Source organism: Talpa europaea (assembly GCF_964194135.1).
Source record: "Talpa europaea genome assembly, chromosome: 7".
Taxonomy (NCBI): domain Eukaryota; kingdom Metazoa; phylum Chordata; class Mammalia; order Eulipotyphla; family Talpidae; genus Talpa; species Talpa europaea.
The window spans coordinates 42,312,219-42,322,729 of record NC_140074.1 but is presented as its reverse complement, the minus strand read 5'-3'; the positions used below and the strand labels follow the sequence as shown (position 1 = coordinate 42,322,729).

The following is a 10,511-nucleotide window of genomic DNA, read 5'->3' as shown; positions in this document are numbered from 1 at the left end:
CCGCTTTCCCGAACTCCAACTTTGCATAACCCCAGGGGCTCCTCAGGGCGCGCATCTCCTCGCTATGCGCGAGCAGCCCGACCGGACCTTTAATAAACCCGCCTCTGCCTTCCCACCGCCCCCCGGGAGGCGCACTTCCGGCCGCGGGGGCGCTCGGGAGCGCGCCCCGCGAGCCTCCACCAATCAGCGGCTCCGCTTGCCCCGCGCGAGTGCGCGCGCGCACACTTGTGCGCAGGTTCGAATCTCCGCAGCTTCGCGGTAGCTCCCCAACGTCCGGTCCCACTCCCGCGGAGGCCGAGGCACCCCGCGAGGACTCCGCCCGCCCCGCCGCCCCGCCCCCCTCACCTTCCCGCGGCCGCCGGGCCCCCGACCTGGTCCTCGCCCTCCCTGGCGCGCTCCGCCCTCCGCCCTCGCAGGTCCCCGCGCTCGGCCTCCCGCGCCGGGCGGGCTCCGCCCGAGTCTCCGGGGCCCATGGCCAAGCGGCGTGCGGCCGAACCGCTGACGTTCCACGTGCCGTGGAAGCGGCTCCTGCTCTGCGACTTCCCGGAGGAGCCGCCGCCGCCGCTCTGGATCCCGCCGCCGGTGGCTTCTCCCCCCGCGCAGCCCCTCGGCGTCCCGGAGCAGCCCCGAAAGCGCAAAATCGACGCGGGGGCCATGGCCGAGCCTTTGACTTCACCCAGCAAGCGCCGCGACGGCGGGGACACGGGCGCTCACCGGGGCGCGGAGCGTGAGAGCTGCGGCCTGGAGACGGGCGAGCCGCCGCTGCAGCCGCCGCCAGGGCGGCCCCCCGGAACCAGGGAGGAGCCCCGGGGCGCCCAGCCCCCGAGGGGAGGTGGCGACGACGGGGCGGGGCGCGCAGAGCCCCCGCGGGGAGACTGGGGGCCCTCACAGCGCCAGGTAGGGGCCGGCGGCGGGCGGGGCGATCTGCAGGACTGGCGGGGTCAGGGGGGGAGGGTCACGTTTGTCCCGGGCTCTGCGCGCCCCGGAAAGGAACAAATCGTCCCCCTGTGGACTCGTGTTGGTCTGGAAGCCCCCAAAGGCGAAAGCTGGGGTTCCGGCTGCAGAAACAGACGCCAGCCCCCAGGCCACACGCTGAGGGCCCCAGCGCCCACCCTTGGCAGCTTTGGGGGGAGCTTCCGTAGCACTTGGCTGCACTAGGGGGACAGACCTTAGGATGAGGTCTTAAAGCTGGAGGGAAGCTAAGGAAGAGGGGTGAAGAGGGGTGAGGGTCACGGCCCCGTGTAGATCAGTGAAGACGTTGACTGGGAACCGCTGTGGGCTCAGCAACCGACGAACGTCAGAGAAAGTTGTAGCGCGCTTTCCTTGGTTGGACCGTGATTCACCCTCCCTCCCCTCATCCCGAATTCGTGGTAGATTTCTCTTTCTGGAGAGTGTGACCAGTGTGGTAGCCATCAGGTGGAAGTCACTTGGGCAGGGCACAGGTCTTTGGTGAAGAGGAGCACCTCCTATATCTTGGTGAAAGGCAGTGTTGAAGCAGTTTAAGTGAAAGTATTAGCTCAGATCCAGTGGCAAAGGGTCGTTGTTGAAAATTAATTTGGGTCCTAAGGTAAAGCATGGATGATGTTCCTCCTTGGGAAATGATTTTTTTGCACATGAGAGCTAAGCCTGCCATGTGAAACAAGTGAACACTTGAAAGGTGACGAGACCAGATTAAGATGTACGTTAAGTGTGAAATACACGCTGGAGTTGGAAAAAAATCTCCAAAAATGTTTATGTGGATTACACGTTAAAATACTTTGGAGATACAGACTTCAATAAAATTGTAAAATTAACTACCTTCTTTCCCTTTTTTAAGTATGCCCAATAGAAAACTTAGGTTTGTGACTCGCTACATGTTTATTGGACAGCTTTGGTCTAGACTCAGAAATTCAAACTGTGTTTTGGCAGTTCTGGGTTGACTTAGTAAGAGATTTGGGTATGGAAGAATCAAATGTGGGGCTCAGAATTCACCAAACTTCAGTCACTACAGGATAGTATCCACCCCACATTTCTCCATAGTATCTTGCACTGGCTTCCCATTGCCAAAATTAAGGATTCTTTGTCATGGCTTTTGTTAATAAAAATCCGAGTTAAAAAAGTGAGAATGCTACCGTTGGGAAAGATTTTCCTGTGGTTCTGAGAAATTAGACTTCATCATGTTGAGCATTTCTGGGTGAAATTATAAATTGTAAGTAGTTTATTATACTTCCAATTTAGAAATTAGAAAGCATGAACCTTACTTAGACTTTCTTCTTCAGATTGCATTTAGAGGTTTAAAATCGACTTAAAAGAGAATGATAGTCATCCAGACTTACTTGATACCAAGATAAGTAGTTACTGGGGTAAGCAGTGCACACAGGTGGGCTCTTGAGTTTCCCATTCAGGAATGTAGTGAAAACTCAAGACATTGGGTAACAGTTGGAGCAGTGTAGTTTACTTAAAGCGAAAAAACTAGAGACAACACTAGGGGTGCCACTTTTAAGAGAAGAGGCTTCTTACCTGGGTTTTGAAGGCTGTAGAACTTTTGCCAGGTCTCTTCCTCCCTCTAATCTTCTGGTTTGTGGTCCCTCTTCCAATTAGGTGGTAGGTAGACCTGGGATAAACTAAAAATACACCACTAGCCCTCTAGCATCCTAGCAAAGATCTTAACAGGAACATTGCAGGCTATTAGTGGTAGGGCTATGCAGCTCCCCAATTCTAGGGGTGGGGGGGGTGTCTTTCCACTAGTGCCTACTGCTAGTGATTTGGTAGCTTCTCGACTTCTATCCTGTCTCTCACACCTGTCCTTTCCATACTGGGTACTCTGAAAACCTTTCTTTTTCAGGTCATTTTTCATTTGCCACCCATATATGGCCTTGGCTTCCCTACTGCTGCGATATGTTGCACATTGATAAGAGGGAAATATGGAAATGGCAGCTACTCAAAGAAGAGTTTTCTTAGTAGGCTAGTAAAAGTGCCTGCATAGAATCTTACAGACACACACATCTCTTACATTATAGCAGCGACTCCTGGTCTGGAACCTTTCTGCTTCCTGTAGTCACTTTAAGCCCAAGACAAGGGAATAGCAAGTACTAGGGGTTGTCCCACACCAAGACTAGTCCCCCATTCTATTTACTTGGCAAAAGCCCAGGAACTCTCATGTTCCTTTTATCAGGTCTGTTTCATGAGCTGCTTCTCTCCTGCAAACCAGAGTTAAACATGGTTTCTGCAGCTTCCCTCCTTCCTGCTTTATAGACACAGGTTTTTGTTCACATGTTTTACAGTTCATTACTATGGGTTACAACAAAAACATGCATGTCGAAGTTAAAAAGCTTTTTAAATTCATGCAGTAATTGTCTACCTGGTTGCTTTTGCCCTTATAAAACTTTAATTCATGCTCTCACCTTTGGGATCTCATGCAGGAAAAACATTTGTCAAATAACTCCTTTCTATGATGAAATCTAGATAGAATAATGCTACCTCTTTTCAGTCCTAGAACCTCAGAATATTTCCTGAATTGTTTCAGATGTTTTCTGGAAAACCAGATATTCATTAAATACGTTATTTTCTCAAGTTAGTGCCACTAGTCAGTGCTGACATTTAGATATATTTAATAGAAGGTAGGTAGAATGTGTTTCTGTTACTGGAAAGAAAATGATTTATAGACTTCTTGGGCTATAATAACTAGCAATATTGAGCAATATACTAAAGTTTAATTTGCACTACAGTCCTGCATTTTACTAAAAAGGAAACAGATCAAGAGTAGAGTTGGGTGGTAGCGTTATCATGTAAACCAAGTCTTTATGGTGGCTGTTTGTGATCTTAGCTACCAGATTACATTGGTGTCATTAGGGAGGTTTTTTTGGCCCATATTTATACTGGACTAACCAATTTTTCCGAAGGCATAAAAACAGATCCTTGTTTTTAACTTGATATTGTAACGGGGAGGTTCCAGGTTCCCTGCCCCACCCAAGAAGGAGGGTGGAGCTGAGCAGGGAACCTGGAACCTCCCCATTTCCTGGGGACCACCCTGTTACAATTTTACTTATGAAAGTGAAAGTTTTCTTGGCATCATTTGAAATACATTTTTATCCCAGTATTAAAGATTATTTATTCTTAATATCTTAGTGCCTAAGACACTGAATAAACTTCATTCCTTATAGATCTGTGCTTTGCAGTAAAGTAACACTGCAACTTGAGCATTGGCAGGTGTGGGTAGTACTGGCAGTTGCCAGATTTTGAAACTTCGTATGACAAGAAGAATGTAAAATATCTCTCATTACTTTTTAAAAATATTGACTGCATGTTGAAATACAATTTTTTACATATTTGGTCAAATAGGATGTTCAGATTAATTTCATCTCTTTATTTTGATTACTGGAAAATTTGAAATTACAAGTGGCTCCTGTTAGCTTTCTGTTGGAAAGTACTGGCATAGCAAGTATGAACCTAAAGTAGGATAGTAGAATAGTAGAATAGATATATAAGCATAGTAGAATAGATCTATAAACATCCATCTGGGAGGCGTGTTACCCTCCAAAATGATTATTGTGGAAGCGCCTGTATGTAATCCCAATGCTGGTCTTTTGCACAGGTATTTTTGAAGCTTTAGAAATTATTGTTTGCTTTGAATTTCATTGGGACATCAGCTTCACTTCATAATTACTTAAAACAATTTTATAGTTATTCAGAACAAGCTATTGAATTGTTAAGGGGCTGGTACTCAGATTTATGGATTTTGTTAGATTTTAAAGTTAGTTATGTGTTTTAGTCTTGCTACTTGCCATGTTTATACTTTAATATTTTATGAAAGGTTGTTAAAATGTAAAATTAATCTCTGAAAGTACTAAAACTCAAGGAAAAGACCAAAAAAATTAGTATGTATGTGTGCTTTTAGTTTTTCTACTTAAAAATAAATAAATAAAATTGTTTTGGGATTGAAAATAAAATAGCCAAAGGCTCTTTCTTTAGTTGAAAATAGGAACAATTTGTGGAAAGAGATGCTCTCGGAAAAATTTTTTTAAATTTAAACTACTTACAAGAAATATGCAGTTTAATGAATATGAAAAATATGAACATTTGATTGAATCCAAATAACTGATTAAGCACAATTAAAAATGTATTTGTTGATGATGAAAAGTAAAAGACTACAAAATCTTAAGTGAGTTTATTTTTAAAAAACTTTTCTTGAGAGGAAAAAAAAAACCAGTTTTTTCTATACTACTGATGTACTTTCATCTCTTTCCCCCACCCCTAAAGCTCAATGAAGAATTTTGGCAGTATAACACCTTCCAGTACTGGAGGAATCCTTTACCACCTCTGGATCTGGCAGACATTGAAGACATAAATGAAGATAACCTGACAAAACCAGCGCTCCAGGGCAAGAATGAAGTGGTTGAGATTGACATGGAATCCTGACAAAAGGAACTAAAGAAATGGGTTTTTCTGAAGCTGAGGAACCTCTTTAAATTTATGTATTCTTAAGGAAGAGTTATTTTCCATACCTAATGTGATATGGTTCCCAATCCTGAAAAATGAGGAAAGGTGGTTTTAAAGATAAATGCCTGCAGTCACTACTGAACTTCCCAGTAGGGATTTATCAAGAATATATAGTGCAGTTATAGAGGAAGTGTTCTATGTATGCATTCCTAAAGGAAAATTTTGTTCAGATTCTAGCTTTGAAGATTCTGATCTTATAAGAAGAATTCTGACAGTTTGAGAGATAGGGAAATACTCAAATATTCCTATCTGCACCAAAAAGTTAATGGTACATGAAGTAAATATTGTTTTATAACAATTGTTATTAATAAAATGCTTTCTAATACATTTTATTGACTTCTTAGTTAAATAGCTGATGTAAACATCTATGCAAACTTAAAATGTGAGGCATAAGAGTTTTCTAAATGTAAAGAATTTCAATTTGGGTAGCATGTTTGTGTAACTTTCAATATCTGGTGTTTGTTAAGCTCTAATAAGGGCAATCAAAAATGGATAAAAACAATGAGAAATGAATAGGTGCTTTCCCTTTCCCCAGGATAAGAGGAAAGATATTTATCATATTTAATTTCTTACTTTTGAGTTGCTTTAAGGGCATGATTTTTATTGCTCACTAGTTTAAACTTTTTAGTTTAAAGGAGAGAACTGATTTGAGCTGAAGCAATGCCTCTTAATTAGCTTTGTTTTTATTTGTTAATGGTTTTGTTACAACTAAATTATTGTGTTACTACATTTCATAAATAAAGTACACAGTTGTGTTTGAGTTATATGAGTATTGATGATTAAATTAACTTTTGTACTGCATTCAAAATGTTGACTTTGTAATTGAGTAACTCTACCTTGCTTTTATGTTTTTGTTAATGACATTAGATCTAAAATTCAGGAAGGTTGATAAATGCCAACTAGAGAAAAAAATACTGTGTGTGTACTGCAGCATTTAAGTATGGGTTGACATGAGAATAGAAGAAAAACTAGAATTGCTTTTAAGAGTCAAGACTTTGGAGTCAGAGTTCAACGTCTTGTGCTGCTGTTTTCTATGTATTAAGGAAGTTATTTTTCATCTCCAGGCCCCAGATTCCTCACTTGTAATATGAGAAAAAATAAATAGTATCTACCTCAGAAAGACTGTGTTGTCAAACAGTGTACTTTAGATGCATCATCTTGCTTAACTCTCAGAGGTTAAAAAAAATTAAGGGCCTCCCCTGGTGGCGCAGCGGTTGAGCGCTGGGTTGCGATGCTGCCTGCAGCCTCTGCAGCACCAGTTCAATCCCCGGCCACCGGCGAGGGTCCCACCCAAAAAAATTTTTAAATTTAATTAGGGGCCTCCCTGGTGGTGCAAGGGGTTAAGACGCAACTATGAAGCTGTCAGTAGCCACTGCAGCAGGAATTCGATCCCCAGCCAGGGAGCAACCCACATGGTGCAGCAGACCTCTCCTGACTTCAGCCACTGCTCCCCTCAGCAGTGTATTTCAGTCAGTCTGCCTTTTCTGTTCCCTACTCTGTCTCTGGTGAATCCTCTCACTCTGCACTTCTGACCTGTACCCCAGTTCCTGTATGCATAAATAAATCTTGGGAAAAAAAAGTTAATTAGAATATACGTGCTTGCTGTAGTTGTGCTTCATTTTGCTTTAAATTGCTATCAAATGCTTCAGGGTAAGAATTGGAATTAAATAGCAAGGATAGCAAGCAAGTGGTGGAAGCAGTAGTACTGTGCAAAATTGGCAAGCTTTTTATTTTTTTAATTTTTAAATGTACTATTTTCTTACATCATTGTTAATCTTTGGACAACACATGATTTCTCTCAGGTGTGGTTGCTGTAGTTCCCCCACCATGAAAGCACCCATAGTTCATCACTGTATTCCCTTGTGCTCTTCCTCCTTCTCCTCCCCTCCTGAATGCCTTATATCTATGGTCAGCTTTTAAGGTTTGCCTTTGACTCTTTGTTTTTTCTATATTCCCTTTGTTTTATTCTATATACCCTTTGCTTTTTCTATATTCACATAAGTGAAAACATTTGATATTTACCTTTTTCCTTCTGACATTTCACCCTTCCAGCTCCATCCATGTTGCCACAAATGACATGAGTTTATCATTTTTGATAGCTGAGTAGTAGTCCACTGTGTATACCCTATCTTCTTGATCCATTCATCTGCATTTAGGTAGTTTCCATTTCTTGGCTATTGTGAATAGTGCCGCAATAAACATAGGAGTGCAGGTTTCCTTTCAAGGAAACCTTTTTTCGTGTTCTTTGGCTAGATTCCTAGGACTGGAATAGCTAGGTCATATGGCAGAGCAATTTCTAGTGTTTAGAGGAAACTCCACATAGCTTTCTATAATCGCTTAATAGTTTACATTCCCACCAGCAGTGTAAAAGAGTTAAAATTGGCAAGCTTTTTTCCCCTTTCTGTTTATCCTTGAGTAGAAATATGCCCTTTTTAATTCATTCCCTTTCCTGGTGCCCAAAATAGTACCATCACACACTAGGCAAATATTGCATGGAAAAGTGATTTGCCATTGTTACCTGTTGATGGGAAGGTAATATCAGCAATTTTCTGGAAACATAACAAAGGCAATTTTCCCAAAGGTACACATACAAGTTTACTTAACAAATACCAATAATAAAACATTGGAGATATACTCAATGTATTATATAATGTAAAGATTAAGCCTTTATTTTTACCTTAAGATGTTTTATTTGAGGATTTCTAAGGTTCAATGAAACTTAAATGCTTGGAATTTTTATCATGCTCTATATAAATAGCTCAATATTTGTAATCAGCTCTTTTAAAAGGTGTTGGCTTGCCCTTTAGATGAAAGGTGGTAATTATCAGAATTACAAAGAAACATTGTCACATAATTCTGTAATACCTATTAAAATTCAAAGAGTATTTTTATTTTTAATACGACAGGTTTTCTAACTTGAGCATGTAAAACTGCAGGTGCATTTAATAAGGTGGGTGTATTCAATAATGTCTAATAACATTCTAATCCTAAGCTTTATTGGCATTATTTGATTACTGTGTTCATTGTTTAAAAAGCAGCTGCAAAGTCTTGGAGGCATAGGTGTTAAGCTAATACACAAATCTCTGCACATAAGTAAATCAGTTTTTAAAATAATGCATACTCTTTATAAGGCAATAGCCAGACAATATCCACCATGCAAGAACTGAAGGTCTGTAGCAACTGGGCACTCTTCAAAAATATTGCTCAATTAAATCAACAAAAAACTATGAACCAGAGACACTTTTTGGGGGGTGGGGGGCGGGAGGGGAGGGATTGGGGTCAGAATGGGGGGGGCTACAATTGTATGGGGAATATAAAAATAAAATTTATTATAAAAAAAATAAAAAATAAAATAAAAAAAAATCCATCACAACAGAAAAAAAAATATTGCTCAATTATTTTAAACAACGGAAAATGAAAGGAAGTGTTCTTGGTAATACACTTGAACACCAGTAAGTGCCACAGTGAAGCAATATCTGCATTGTTCTTAGGGAAAGATAGGCTAACTAGAAAATTTTATACCAACCAAGATGTAATACAAATATAAAATTAGGGCAAAGGCACTAAACAAGCAAACACATATAAACATGAACTTTTAAAATATAGAAGTATATATTAGCCAACCTGAACATACAATTTTAATCCCCTAAAATAGATGGGATATGGTTAAAAAAAAAGTTAACATTTATGTATAAAACTTAAAGTAAACATTGAAATTAGGATTACAGAGAGAACATTAATGTTTTTAAATCAACAAAGTAAAAATAACATACATATAGAAGGGAAATAGAAAAATGCATAAGAATGATAATTCCCTTGTCTTAATAAAGGATATGAATATGATCTGAAATTAAGACATCTATTTTACTGCAAATATTTAAAGAAAACCCCCTGGCAATTTATCCTGCACACACTTGTGTATATACAGGAGTCAAAAGTCAGGTGGGGCCCAACACTTGATGAGTAGTGTGTGCTTATGGAATCAATAGTACTAACAACAGGAAATTCAGACTCCCCTGAAAAAAAATCTTTCAACAAAATTTCTACAGATCTGTTAACTAGCTTTTCTTTAGACGTGTGCACTCACACCTCAACCTACACTTACCAAATTTACCAATCTTGAGCCTCAATCCAAGATGCAAATAAAAAAAAAAAATTCTCACTTGAGTCAGGGGTACTGTCTTGTACACAAATGAAGCATTTGCTTTCATTTACTTTCTAGACTTGAACATTTTCAATTCCTAACATCTACAGATTCAGAAGTATGAGAAGACTAACATTCACTTAGTATATGAATCTTGGTTTTTTTAGCTCATTTTTTGCTGCTCACCAAGTATTTCTCCAACTATGTCTCTATTATTATGGAGTAGTGATGGTTCTATGAAATAATTAGCTGTGTGCAAATGATCATCAAGTGACCAAGAATTATGGCTTCACTGAGCCAAAAGTCATTCAGTGGTGCCAAGTCAAAAGAATGCCTGAAGAAATGCTTTGGCAGCAGAAAATTCACTCATGTATTGCAGAATCATAATTATAGATTTTATTTACTCTAAGTAAATATTTGATAGTGTTGTATTCAATGACTTCTCAAGATTAAATGTGCCAAAGTACATCTCCCCTTTAGGGGGAAAAAAAAAACCTGAAAATATGACTGACATTATGAAAGAGTCATAAGTATTAAAGTATTCACAATTCTACTATTTTGCTACAAAGCCAGAATAGTGTTTCTAGTTGTAGACTCCAGACCCTTGCAATGATAAGTCTCTAGAATAGCTCACTTTATAGTATGTGTGTATAGGTTTTCCCTGCTACCCAAAATAGAGTGTTTTTGTGAAACTTCTTTTCAACTGAAATGGTATTAAGCAAAGCAACTATCAATAATACATGGAGAAACTGCTGAGTGTTCCTAGACCCCCAAAATTACCTATCAAATGATACCAAACAACACATAAAACCTAAAATGAAACTGTCATTTAGTAAAAGCAGGAATGACAGGATGGAAACCTATGAAGTCTATATAAAGTGGTTCCTGG

General features: G+C 40.3%; 1 protein-coding gene across 1 annotated transcript; it reads left to right on the top strand.

The window, feature by feature from the left end:
• Positions 1-471: 471 nt before the first annotated feature.
• LOC311174129 (uncharacterized protein C9orf40) lies at positions 472-5,397 on the top strand (the record flags this gene model as incomplete). The annotated part of the gene is made up of 2 exons (XM_084238289.1): positions 472-897; positions 5,239-5,397. 2 exons carry the CDS (start codon positions 472-474, stop codon positions 5,395-5,397), a joined length of 585 nt encoding a protein of 194 aa, XP_084094415.1.
• Positions 5,398-10,511: the final 5,114 nt, after the last annotated feature.